General features: G+C 38.5%; 1 protein-coding gene across 1 annotated transcript in view; it reads left to right on the top strand.

The window, feature by feature from the left end:
- Positions 1-14,748, top strand: part of LOC103383733 (ankyrin-2-like) — a 44,980-nt gene that overhangs the window by 26,770 nt on the left and 3,462 nt on the right. Inside the window, 10 exon segments of the mRNA XM_025058270.1 lie at positions 1-16; positions 18-5,671; positions 6,314-6,391; positions 6,499-6,630; positions 6,743-6,883; positions 6,965-7,175; positions 7,360-7,438; positions 11,946-13,355; positions 13,815-13,904; positions 14,302-14,382. The exon segment at positions 1-16 is cut by the window's left edge and continues 693 nt beyond it. Coding sequence (XP_024914038.1) covers positions 1-16; positions 18-5,671; positions 6,314-6,391; positions 6,499-6,630; positions 6,743-6,883; positions 6,965-7,175; positions 7,360-7,438; positions 11,946-13,355; positions 13,815-13,904; positions 14,302-14,382 — 7,892 coding nt within the window.

The raw sequence follows: 14,748 nt of genomic DNA, 5'->3' as shown, positions 1-14,748 counted from the left end.
GTTCCACTTATGGATCCCCCACCGTCTCCTTTGGTGGTTCAAGAATCTATAGGATCTATTAAAGATAAGGTGAATGCTTTACAAACCAAAGTTGATGAGGAAGCTTTTCAAAAACATACCAAAGTGAAAAATCAGGAGGTCAAAGTGCCTTTTACCCCAAAGAAAGATGAAGAAGATCTTCCCGAACTCCCCAAAGTTCCAAAATCTCCAAGATCTCAGACAGAACGTTTAGAAGAGACCATGTCTGTTAAAGATCTCATGAAAGCTTTTCAAACGGGACAGGACCCTTCAAAAAGAAAATCTGGGCTCTTTGAACACAAATCTGTTACGTCTTCTAGTTTACCAGTACAGGAGTCCTCACCAGAGTTTGATTCACATATACAAATTCAGAGTTCCACAGTCTTAGAACAACAAAGTGATGTCATTGAATCTAAACAAACAGATGATCCAGGAATGGCTGCATCAACCAAAAAAGCAGTTCCGCGTGATGTGCAAAAGCTTAGCCCAGAGAAGGAGACAATGTCTGTGAAGGAGCTGATGAAAACATTTGGACAAGAGCCAACAAAAACTAAATTGGGTCTTTCTGAACCTAAAGATGTAGATGATTCTATTTCAAAAGTTAAATTTAATTTAGAAGAGTCGGGAGAAATAGTAAGTAATAAGTCTTGTTCTTTGAGTAAAACTGTAACATTTGCCGATACAGTTGAGTGTGATGATGGAGCAGTTGTCCTGCAGAGAGAAACACCTGAGTTATTGGCTAAAGAGACAACGTCTGTAAAAGAGCTGATGAAAACCTTTCAGACTGAACAGAATTCTGTTATAACTAGTTTTTCAACTCTGTCATCCAAAACCGTGACTATTGAAGAAAAAAAGCAGGTAAAAGTCACTCTTGTTCAGGAGCTAGAAATACAAAATGAAGACATTTCTGAAAAATCCCAGATATTTTCAGATCATGCTGATTTTGAAGATGCAGTAAAAACTATTTCTGGATTCCAGTGTGATGAGAGACGGGTCCTCCCTCAGAGTAACGACTTCATGGAGAAGACAACAGTAATGATCCACTTAGAGGAACCAGTCACAGGCATCGATAGAAGTTTATCCTTTGACGCTCAAATTAGTCCTGATCGCAGACCATCTGAGGATTTTAGTGCCGACATTAAGGCTGAACTGGAAGAAAGTCCTGAGTACCAGGTGTTTAAGCAAACAGTGAAAATTGCAAAAGAAAACAATCAAATGGAAGTAAAGGAGGAGGATAACTTGGATAATGAATATCAGGAAATTCAACTATCATCACTGAATGTTGACATGGAGGTGAACTTGGAAAAGGGTCTTCCTTCTGCTGATAATCAAAACAATGAGGAAACAAATCAAGAGACCCCACTGTATGACGACATGACCAAATCTTCAGCAGTAGGGGGAAGCAGTGTTGCTAAGGAGACTCATCAAATGAGTAGTGCATTTTCTACTGATGCTATAGGAAGAGAAGAGTGCACTGAATTTTCACAAGGAGAGGAAATAAATCGACTGTGGGTTGGCAGTGAAACTAGGGAAAGCAAAACAAGCTTAAGGCAAACAATCACTGACACATTTGAAGATGTTAAACTTCAGGAAGTTTACATTGAGAGGAAAACCTTTACCAAAACCAACCCGATAGTCAAGGATATGTCAGGTATGCTGTCCTTGATGAGCAATGATTTGGATCAGTGTCTACAAACTAGGCTTGCTGAACATGAAACATCAGAAGCTGTGGTTCAGGAAAAATGTGAAGAAACAATTCTGTCAAAAAACAAAGATAAAGAAAGTATTACCGAAAAAGCAACTGAATGTGATACAATGCATGAAGGAGGTGATGCCACATGTATCACAGAACAGTCAATGAAAGAAGAGTCCGTAGAGATGTGTCAAGATGAAAATGCGACAAACTTTACAGATGAACCCTTTGAAGAACAGTGGGATGAGAGAAGGATTTCATTTGAACCATGTCAACCAAAAGTGAAAAATATGTCAGGCATGCTGTCACTGCTTAACAGTGACTTGGATTCGTATCTTACGGATAAACCAGTGCAGAAAAGACCTTTAGAGGAAGGTGAAGTCCTGGAGACATTTGAAGAAGTAACTCTTACCAAGAGTCCTAGATCATCTGATTATGATTGGGTGACCGAGGCTGAAGAGGAGACTGATTTATTTGCTGTCAAAGACATTAAACAAAAGTCTGCCATAGAACCACAGCTTCAAGAAGTTTGCATCCCAGGAACAGCAAAGTTCCAATCATTTACAGGTGCAAGAAGCATGTCAGGCATGGAATCACTTCTCAGTAAAGACTTGGATGAATACTTTGATAAAAATTTAGTAACAACACAATACCAACCAGTAGATGAAATTGTAAATGAAAACTATGAGCAAGTTATCCTGACAAGAAAAACATTTGAGGACAGGGTAGAAGGAGAGGTAGAGGATCATCTCCAGACTAATGAGGTTGGATCCAAAGCATCCTCCCCAAATTCCTTGTTGGAGGAACCGTTCCAGGAAGTTTACATCAAACAAAATCCACTGCAGTCTACAATTGAGAAAGATGGCTCAGGCATGTTGTCACTTCTTAGTACTGACCTAGATCATTATCTCAAAGACAAGATAGTAACAAGACAAAGTCAGCAAGAGGAGGATCTTGTGTGTGAGAGCTACGAACAATGCATACTGACAAGAAATAATATAGAGGATAAGGTAGAGTCAATTCAACACCCTAAGTCCAGTATTGTTGAAGTGAAAGAAGTGACATCAGCTGCTGATTTGGAAACAACATACTTGGAAGATTACACTAAAAGAAAGACCCAGCAGGAAAAGCTGGTACCAACAACAGGTTCAGAAGATAATTTAGTTCATGAGAGCTGCAGGGAAACTATAAAGATAAATGACACTTTGGAGGGTAAAATGGATGAAGAGGAAGGTGAAGACTACCACAACGTTGTTATGGGGGTCACTGAAAGTACTCCCACAGAGATACCATTTCAAGAAGTTTGTATTAAGAAAACAACAAAACAACCTGCAGCTGAGAAGGATATTTCTGGGATGTTGTCATTGCTCAGTGCTGATTTGGAACAGCATTTTAACGAAGAGCCTAAAGAAAAACAATGCGTTGCTGAAGAGGAATATGTAGATGAAAGCTGCACACAAATCATAGTCACAAAATCAGTAACCAGAGAAACACATGGCCTTACTACTGAAACAAGATTACCAGACGAGACTGAGTCAGACATCCTAGAGACCGATAAAAAGGTTTTGGATAGTGACAAGGAAGCGTATTTGATTGAAGATGATGGTTCTGATTATGTCAAATCAAAGGATGGTGAGGCAGGAATGTCACCTGATGCACGAATACCTTCTGATGAATATACAGAAATGGTGGACTTTACTAAGCAATACACATCAGAGAGCTTTGAAGATGCTAAAAAAGTTGTGGTTACTGAAACACATGCCTTTTTGGAACAACCAAGTGGTCTTGGCACCGCACAACGACCAGCTGATTTGGGGATTCTAAACACTGTGATATCTAATGAACCAGTTAAAGAAACATGCCAACAAGATTCACTAGAGGCTACTCCTGTTAAGGAGGATAGCTCTGTAAAGTCACCGGATTCAATAGAGCCAAGTCCTACTGAAGAATCCCCATGTCGAGACTCTCTTGAGGGCAGTCCCACTAAACCTAAGGACTACGAAACAACGGTGCCTCCAAGACTAGCTGTATATGAGGACTATGCCTCCCAACTCCAAGCTTGTTATGAATATAACAAAAATGTTTATGATGAGGAAAGTGTACTTCATGAACAAGAAAACAGTTTAATTAATAATCAAATGAAAAGTCCTGTTTATGAGGACCAGTATTCCATCACAGCAACAAAAGTAACTGATGACAGTATCTCTGAGCCTGGAATGTGTGATGATGTGATGCCCATAAAGCAAGACTTTAATGATGAACAGAATAGTGAAAATGACGCTGTTAATAAACAGCTTACCCCAGAAGAGGAAATGTTTAAAATGGCAGCAAAGATTAAAACATTTGAAGAGATAGAACAGGAGGCCAAAAGCAAGAGAGATTTAACTGTAGAGGCAGCTGATAACAGAGAAACAGAACTAAACCTGAGGTGCAGTCCAGTTACGCAGACATCCTTGCAAGACACAAGGCATGAAACATACGAGAATGTGGAAAATCAGACACAATTGAAAACCTTGCTGTTAACTGATAGTACAGTATATGTCACTTCAACTCAGAGAGAGGATATTCACCCAGAAAGTGAGGAAAATGTGTCACTGTCACCTGAGGGAGATGATCAATTCTCTGTCTGTGAAAAGCTTTTCTCCAACTCTTCAACAGATGAGCATGATGCCAGTGCTCATGGACTGACATTGGCTGATGGTTCAGATTCTACTGACAAAGGAATGGCTACAGTGTGTATCAAAGAACTAGACTCTGTCATTCATGACAATGAGGCTGTGAGTGCGCAGCTCGGAGCAGAAGAAAGGCCTGACATCTCACAGGCTTTGTCATCTGTTCAGAGTCCACAAGATAAGGGAACACTGGATCCATTTCAGTTTCAAGAGGGAAAGCTCTTTGAAATGACCAGAGGGGGTGCTATTGATATGACAAGAGGGGGCTCTGAGGAAGAAGGACAACCAAATGCACTTTTTTATGAAGAAGAGTATTCAGTCAATGAAGTTGCTGCAGTAGACACTGGGGAAGCGCACTCAGAAAATACATCTGAGACTCTTGAAATTAATGATTCTTTTGTATACATGACTACTCATGAGAGAGCCATATCACCTGTGACTGAGAGAAATAATGAAGAAATTCCTCCTCCTGTACCAAGAGCAGTAGATGCACTCACAGGTACGAGTTCAGAGCCTCTCGTTGAAACAGATCTTGGCTTTGCCATGGAAGTTCAGCTCAATCCACCAAATCCTGTGGAGAAACTGACCAGTGTTCAAGATGACACTGAAGGCTTTGAAACCCTTGGTCTTGAGTATCTCAACTCGACTGTTGCTGAACTTCAGTCAGACACCTCTACAATTCTGGATTACACAGTTACAGAGCACAGTCAAAATTCCACTGACTCCTCTAATGATGATGATGATGGGGAAGATGAAGATGACCAGTGCTCAGTCATAGAGATGGCTCTTTCAAATACACAGACGCCAGTTGTTCCAAACAGCACAACAAAAGAGGAAGTTTCGTTTGATAAAATTTCCCAAAAACGTAATAAAAGTTCTGTTCTTGGTCGTAGGTCCAAATCTGAAGCAGATCATGACAGATCTAAGGCAGCTAAAAAAGTCAGTAGGTGTAAATCTGACAGTAACCAATTTTACCCCTACAAATTTCCTCTTGTGTCTACTTTGCAAGGGGAAAAAAGCAAAGACTCCATGTCAACGGAAATACCTGGTAGGCCTTCTTTGGATATTGATGATAGAAGCAGTGCAAGTCATAAAAGTCCAGATTCCGTTATTTTTGCATATGATAAAATAGCCATGCTTAGTTCAGATTCTGATGGCAATCAGTTGCCAGTTGTGCAAACATCTTCTGGTACAGAGGATGTATTTGAGTCAAGGCCTTCCTGGGATGACACCGTGGAAACTCAGATGCAGAGAATCAGCGATGATCAAACTCCAGAATGTATGCCAGGTATGGCAAGACTTGAATAGGATTTACTTCTTAGCTTCCAATTCGCTTATGTTTTATGCTAACATATTTTGTTTTTTATTTTGTTTTCGTGTATTGTGTAATCTGTGTTCTGCCATCTTGTTTTGCCTCTGTCTTTGTGTTTGTGTCTCTGTCTGTAGTTTAGAGATAGAGACAGAGAGAGAGTGAAAGCAAGAGAGATTGTGATAGTTATGTTTCTTTTGCATCTGTTAATATGTCATCTCAAGATTGAAATGCAACATTAGTTAAATTAGATGCTTATTCATTTTGATGCACTGGTATATGTTTTACTAATTAAGCATTACTAATATTAATTTCCAGTTCCTTAACAATTGCATTATTATTCTTACTTATACATTATACTTTAAATAATATTTTACCTTTGCCTAAATCCTTTTTTTAAAGAAACTTCTTAGTTCCACAAGTCGAATTTCATTTTTTCATTCATTTCATCCTCACAAATTCACAATTCACAATTTACAGATCATAACATAGACTCCTTTAGAATTCTTTTCCTATATCCTATACTTTTGCAAAACGTTTTTTATGACCAATATGAAGTTGTCACTGTCATCTGCTGAGCCTGATTTTACACATAATCTGTGACTGTGATGGCACTTTTAGTGGACTGGCAGGATGATGCCGACAGAAAGGAGGAGACGTTAGCTATAATTGCAGATCTCCTTGGTTTCAGCTGGACTGGTATGTCATCACATTTCTTTTTTGCTTTAAATTATATTCAAATTTGAGATGAAATCCACTTTGAAACAAGTGTTAAGATTGTATTCTGTTTTTCCTCTTTTTCTTAGAACTGGCAAGAGAACTGGAATTCAGTGAGGATGATATTCAGATAGTGAGAACAGAAAATCCTAACTCCCTCCAAGATCAGGGCCATGCACTGCTGCAGCGCTGGGTTGAACGGGAAGGCAAACATGCCACAGGTATGAGTCATTTTTGGTCAGTATGTTTTTTCGTGCGCAGTGATTTTTTGTTTGTTTGTTTTAGTAATTACATTTTCTCTGAAGTTATAACAATAACTGCATTGTTTCACAGAGGACAGTCTAATTAAGAAGCTTACCAAGATCAATCGCATGGATATCGTCCACCTTATTGAAACACAGATGAACAAATCCATTCAAGAGCAAACGTCTCGAACATATGCAGAGATAGAGAAGACACTGGATCACAGCGAGGGTAAGAACATTTACAAACACTGTGGTTGCATTCTTTTTTTTTTTTTGCAGACTCTCTTTTTATTATACTTGTTATTTTTAGTATCTGTAGCCCTATCATCAGTTCAAGAGGATGTGGAGAGCCCTAGAGTTATAAGGAAGGTGGAATCGGATCGCAGGCCACCGCCAGCAGTTTCTGAAGAAGACCTTTCAGTTGCTTCTCTACTGGATATTCCTTCTTGGGCAGAGCCTGTAGGACATACCCACTCAGAAAGCATACACGGCGATCTCTTTGATGAACTTGAAATTCCACAGTGAGTTAATATTCTGCAGCTTAACAGAACATTTCAATTAGGTTTCAAATCTACTGTTTCACTTGACGTTAATTTGACTACCAAAAGGAAAAAATGCCTTTGTTTCATTGTTCTGTAGTTGTATAATATACTGAACTAAGTAATGCATAGTAATGTTTTGTTGACTCCTAATTTTTGTTTGCAGAGAATTGAACATTACTGTGCAAACCCCTGAAGAGTTATACACCCCTCAGCCTTCCTCCTCCAAAGACACAGATAAGCAAGTAAGTAAGATTCTTCCATCAAAGGGTGCAGCATTTGGAAGCAAATTGACAAACACTTCTGATATCAAATCCCACAATAGTTTCAGCAGTGATGAAGCTTGTTTCATCAGACCTTCGCAGGAGTGCACTCAATACCAAATTATAGATGCCTGCACCAATACCAAAAACCATGGTGTGTTTAAATCTTTTCAGGGAAACTCATCCTTACCGATATCTGTCAGAGATCTTGGTCTTAGCTTATCAGAGTCAGACCAAGCTAAAACTGGCCAGGAAATACCTGACACTGATTTACTGGAACTGTCCATGATGGAAGATGACAAAAGATTCCAGTCCATTGAAAAAAACATGAAACCCCATGTGGTCAGTTACGGAAATCTAGAAAACGTGCCCTTTATTGATGACATTGAAGATGGAGAAGAATTAAGAGGCATATTGGCAGCCAATAGCTCAGTTTCAGTGGGTCTGGAGGAAGCAGGTAGATATTATAAAGAAGGCAATCTTACCTCGGATAATAGAAATGTCATGGTAAAGGACAAGGGATCCTGTTCCTCAGATTTAGAGAGGTCACTGACATGTATGGGAGATACAACTGATTTCAGAGAAAACATGTTACATCGGTCTTTTGAAAATGAGCATAAAACCACTTGTTTGTTTGTTAAGTGTGGATGTAGGGCATTGTCTACTGATTCTGAAACACTAGTTTACTCCGAAGCTTTACGTAAATGTATCCAGATAAAGTCAGAGGACAGATCGCTCTCGCCTGGGATGTCAGATATCGATTGTGATGAATTAATGCTTGAAGAACTTGCTTCCAATCAAAGGGCATATTTGTCCAACTCAACTCAGAATCATGGATATACAGAAGGAGATTATCGACCAGAATCCCAGAATTCTCAATGCAGTTTCTCATTTCTCGATCTTGCTCTTTCAGAGCCTATTCGTGCTAAACTTATGAGTCAATTTTGTGATTATTATTTAGAGTACGGAAAAGAAATTCTATCACCAGTAATAGTGTCATCACCTGACTATACAGATTACATCACAAAAAAGAATCTTAGAAGGTCTCTAACACCAGATTTGGAGGTCTCTAAGGACAGTCCCTCTGATCTGCAGGAATCACTTCCACCCAAAGGTTTCCTCCCACCACAATCACAGCTTATGAACAAAGAAATTGATTATAGGCAAAATTCTTTGAATTCTTCTCTGCCACCTGTTACTAAATCGTGGCATGAAGGAAACACAAGTCAGACAGATGAAAATGTTGAACCCTTGTTTAGAAGAACACTTTCAACTGCAAAATATTCGGCAGATTTAAATGATAGAATTGGCAGTATCAAATCAGTACCGGAAAACATATTACCACCAGGTCAGCGTTCAAATGATTTTGAGAACAATTTTGAACACAACCCAGAAATTAGTGACTTATCAAAATCAATGAAAGTACATGTGAAGGAAGACCATGAAAAACACAACGCTGAAGGTTTTGACAGGTTTAAGCAATCACAATCATCAAAGCCGTTTGTCTTTAACTTAGTAGAAAAACAAAATTATGTTTTGAATTTTGCAGTGACTGAGAGAGTAGATGACTTTTGGAAAAACAGAAACACAGAATACAAGGGCACAGAAAATACGATTGCAGAACCATTGCAAACATTTACAGCTCAAAATCAACCTCAGATTCAAAGTTTGACACACACTACAGTTTCAAAAGTTATGCAATCTGAGCCAACTAAGGAGATGCAACAATATGAAAAAACAGTAGATTCTTCAGAATCCATTTCCATACATTTTGAACCTGGATGTAAAGACCTTTCAGACACTTTCTGCCTAGCACCAGCTGTTGAAAGACCCCTCACCTATGCTGAGGTAGTGCAAGGCTATGCACAAAAAGGTCATTCCAACTTGTTGTCTGGGAAAATGGCACTTGAGATCAATCCATTTTGCCTGTTGTCAATATCACCAGGAGATGTGGGCAGTGACTCCTACATAGACCATTCATTTTTGGAGTTCAGACCACAGTCTCCTGCATCAGTGAAGTCTCAAAGTGACTGTAGGGCCCTCTCTCCTGACTCACCTATTCCCCAGTTCTCATGTCCTCAATTCACTTCTGAAATGGTAGTGTCAAGGCCAAGGTCATTTACACCAGAGTCACTAGCTTCAGACTGGGATGATAGTGGTTTGTGTCCAGAAACTCTATTTGATCAGAGCAGACCAGAATCACCACAGCCAGTATCATCAGACATGAGACTCAAAGAGGTTGAGAAGATATTTAGCTACAGACCACTGTCACCGGAGTCTGTTTCAATTAACTGTGACTTTTCACTCTTTACAGATGGCTATTAGATGTTAGTGTAAGTAATTACCTGCTAGTAGTTTACCTTGATTAAGTGTACACAGGAAATTATTCAAATTCCCCTAATTTGGCAGACTTAGTGGCTCTAGACATTTCTATGTCTCTCTTTAAATTTTCATTAACTATATTTCTTTCACATAATTGAATAGTTTTATGTGTAATATTTGCATTGGCTCAAAAACGTATGTGAAAGTTTGTGTTGGAGCATTTCTTACCAGACTCTGTTACCATCTGTTTAATAAGCTGTGTTGATTTATAGTTTTTGGTTATAAAGTATATTTCTCAGCATTACTTTTCACCATTATTAAATGTATAATGCTTATCGTACCTGTACAGTAATCGTATGAGCTATATATATATTATATACATGGTTACAGGCACAAATATTATAGCACAAGAAAAAAGCTCTAACTCAACACAAAAAAGACGATTATTACTACTGATTTCATTACATACTGTAGAAATACAGCTTTGATGGTTATCCTGTCACAGAGGCAGTGATCATCACTTTCTACTGGTGGAAGCCTAGTAGTATTACTAGTTACTTTCCATAGAATATCCATGTATTCATTTGGTTAAAATAAAGAGTAAAAGACTAATTTACAATCTCTCTAAAAAAATCATAACATGAAGACTATTTAATAATCTTAGCTGCAAAAGCAATAAAAACTGTGCATATTTTTACATGTACCTCATTTGTTAGCTGCTACCTTAAAGAGCAATATCTGACACCGTAGCAGTGTTAACAGTATGGAATTATTTTGTGTACATAAATTCCACAACAATTCAAAAGGTAATCTTGGAGATCAACTCAAAGAAAGATTTGAGTTCCTCCATCTCCCCACTAAGTGACAATTTAGAGTGATTGTGTCCTGAAAATCCAATGGGGACAGGGGCAAACTTCCACAGTGTTGGTAAGACTACAGTTTTGCTTCTGATAGTACTGAACATGGCAATACTTAGAAGTGTGAAATGGGGGCTGCTGACTAAAGCTACGTAACACAATTACTTGATTGTGTTTATTTGGCATGTTCACATAAGGATTACAAGGAATGATCTTTTGGTGCAGTTGCAGTGATCCCAGAGCAAACTAACCATTGATCTTTGTCACAGCTTCTAAAAATTAAAGATGATTCTAGTGCCTGTTTTAAGTTATGTCCTTCTAATTCATTTTCACCATATTTCAATATTCTATAAGGTCAAACACTTTTATTTAATATAGTTATGTAACTATCTGTTGGTGTCTATTGAACTAGCTTGCTCTGTGTGTTTCTTTAAAATGTAATGAAGATTTTCTCAATATTTAAAAGTGAGTGTGATTAGACTACTTGATTTTTTTTAATGAAATATTTGCTTTTGAAAGTACAACCCAAAAATGGGTAATCTTATAAGTTCGTTATTTCTAGCAGGATTGATGATTGGTGATGATTTATGTTTGATATTATAATGTGAAACCATGTAAACATGCATGTCCACCATCTGATGGTATATAAGAAATGGACATACTCTTCCAGTTTCAAAACAATACCCCAGTCGGTGGAATATCTAGATGTCACTGCCAACTAACACAAAAAGGTTTAGTTTCACAACAGTTAGTTTTAGGTAATGTTTAAATTTTTTTTAAATGTTCAATTTTGGGAATTACAATCACATTTAAAGGCAATTGGATAATCAAGTATAGCAAGTGTGTTAACACAATGTAATTGGACATAGCGGCACCCAAAAGGAGTTCGTTTGGTCAAAGCAGAAAACCTTTGAGTATTTACCTCTCTTTTTCCATTTCATATATACAGTCCAATGTCCATCAATGTGCTTTGCAAATTGTTTTAAATTTAAATTCATTTGTGCCCAGTCTGAATATTAGATATTCATATTTCAACATTTTAATAAATTATTTAAGAAGTACAGTTTAGTAAAATTGTATCATCTATATTTTACAATATATTATTTGTCTTATTATAAAATGTTACCTGTAAATATTACCTATTAATATGAAAAAACAAATGCAACTGGGCCACAAGTGAATCTTTTCATGTAAAACAATGAGCCATGTAGGAAGAAGAACATCTCCAATGCATGCTTTGTTTGTCTCATTACCAAAACATCACCAATCATATTGTGTTAGTATATTTACTCTTAACTTCATTTTTGCAGGTATCCACAGAAACATTTAGGACAAATGTTTCAGAACCTTCACAACAAAACACAGAGTCATACACATGTTCTGCTGAAAATGTAGAATCTTTTGACCAGATAACAAAATCCCACATTACAATGACTCCTGAAAGTAGCTTGACGCATGAAAAAGACAATGAAGATTTGACCTTTATTAAGCAAAGTTCACCAACCTGTGACCCACTCTGCCAGTCTGTGGACATTCTACATGATCAAACCATCATGTCCTCAGGATCTAGTCCAACAGCTCTTGAGTCTGGGTCTCCTCATCTTGATCAGCTGTTGTCAGATCTAGAGGAGATGAAACTGAGGTACAGCCCTGATGCACTTGTTCCACCTGTGTTAGAAACAAGTGATAAAAACTTTGACGTTGATCATAAATGGCAGGCAGTGGACAATTCCCCTGAAGACAGCGTAGGTAGCCATACACAAGAGGAGAGAGGAGTTACAGAGAATGAAGACTTAGAAACATCTCTGCAGGATCAGCCTGAATCACTCTCTGTCACTCCTGATCAAACAAGTGTCTCATCAAGCCATGAAGACTGTCCAACGTCCACCACTGAACCTAGAGATTTTCATCAAACCGTTTTTGAAATAATAACACTTCAAAGCTCAGATATTTCTGAGACCCAAATCAGAGTAGACTATGATTCTGAGAGTAGTTCACTGATGCAACCTGATAAGTGTTCAAGTGACGGTGTTGAGTTTATTAAGGACCGTGACTCGGCTACGACCGCAGGTGTCTCCATGGATGAGACAGCTGAAAAGATGACTATTCCAAGTGATCTTCCACATTTAGAGGAGGGGTCCTCTGTTGAGACTGAGACTGTTGACCCCACTAAGACTTTCGGCTTGGACGAACATATCCAATTCTTTTCTTCAGTCAGCTTTGAGGCACCTTCAAAAAAGAGCAGACCACGCATCAGTCAACAGTTCTCAGTGGACTATGATGTTTTCCCATCGGAGGTTATTTCAGTTACATCTCAAGCAAACCTGACCTTGTCAACTAAAGAAGAGGAACACACCATTCCTTGTGATGATGCTGAGGGCGTGGACAATCCCCTGCAATGTCCCACCTTTGAATCATTTGACCCAGAGTCATACTTTGACTGCATACAGGCTGCGCCTGAGTTCTCAGAGACTGACTCTGATGCAACTAACTCAAGAGCCATGGAGGAGAATCGAGGAGTACTACTGTCTTCCGGAAGTGAAGAATATGTAGATGCTTCTTTTGTCCATCAGGCTTTTCATGAAGTTCATGAGGAGAGTGCAGAAGAAGAACACTATTTAGATGCATCCAATGAAGTGTTCTCCTTGTGTAAAGCTCCGCAGTTGTCCCCTATCCACGAAACCAGGGCAGTTGTTGATACTGATAATTCTTTGGCAAGGGTAAGATGATATTTGGTAAATCGTTCAACCTGCAACCTTGTCCCAGTGCTGAGTTTATGTTAATATATCTTTGTTAAAGACACAGACTACCGCTAACCCAATGGCCAAGTGCACTGAACCTGAAAGCACTATTTTGATTTTCTTCAATTGTCCACATCAGCATGTCTCTTTGTGCCACGCAACAAACTGTTACAGCATATTTAATTTTATCTTCTGCAACTGCATTTCTTTAATTACGCTAAAGCATGTTTTGTGTGTGCTGTGCCAACACTTTTCAAGCTACAGACTGCCATGTTACACTTTTCTCTGTCCATTTGGATTTTTTTCTAAGATTTTTCCCCATCAGTGAAAGGTGCAGCATATCACTCTGTTTTCTGCCAATTCTGCTGCAAACATGGCAATCATATGTTGATGTACAGTAATCCATTAAACCTCCATGGATTTATGTCACTCGGGCAGGAGATCACTAAAGAGCTCGGACCGTTGTCCGAGAGTTCAGACGATGAGTTTTTGACCAGAAGAATAGTGCGGAGGAGAGTTGTCATAAAGGTATCTGACCCATGACTGGCATTTGGTTTAAATATGCATGAAGGGTGTGGTTTCCTGAGTTCAACTACAACCAAACAGGACTGCCACTGTCCAGGACTCACTCACTGACAACCTGTAGACTGATCAAATGGGTTTTTTGTATGAAAGAAAAGCCACACTAATTGCTGCACCTCATAGTTTGATGCTGCAGTGACTTTTTTTTCCCTCGTTAACCTCTCCCTCTGACTGCAAGTTTGATCCCCGTCTCCTAACATTCCTTTTTCTCTCACTGAATTTCTTTTTGCAAGTATTGGTTCTCTCACATGCACAGGTGTTGGAGTTCTCATTTGATTCATTTCTTTAAAGTTTTATTGATCCTCGTTCATTTCTAATTTTATTGTTTCCCCTTCTTCCGCAGGCTGATGAGATGCCTGAGATCCCCACTCAGACTGTGACGGAAGAAAAGTATCAGGATGAAAATGGACACATTGTAAAAAGGGTAAAGACAACTTTTGTCATTTTGCATCTATAAGAGCATCTTACTTCACTATTCATCCAACAGCATGCACCTGGTAATGCTTCATATCCATCAGCATTCCTCTTTCAGTGACACTGACACCAACACAAACATATACACAGGAACATATTTGTCCCACAAAGACTGTTTCTTTTATAAAAATGGACAGTGCACCTTCTTGTGTCTAAGCAATTTATATTTACTGTAAAAAATTAAAGTATAGAGATGAGCAGCACAGGGATCAAAAAGCCACATTTAGCTCCAGAGCCGCAGTTTGCCGACCTCTGTTATAATATTTTACTATGGTCAAAAGTCGGCGTGTCAAAAAAGTATATATTTTCTGAATTT

Source organism: Cynoglossus semilaevis, chromosome 9 (genome assembly GCF_000523025.1).
Source record: "Cynoglossus semilaevis isolate Cse_v1.0 chromosome 9, Cse_v1.0, whole genome shotgun sequence".
Classification (NCBI taxonomy): domain Eukaryota; kingdom Metazoa; phylum Chordata; class Actinopteri; order Pleuronectiformes; family Cynoglossidae; genus Cynoglossus; species Cynoglossus semilaevis.
The sequence above is the reverse complement of the archived record's forward strand: the minus strand, read 5'-3'. Positions and strand labels throughout refer to the sequence as shown.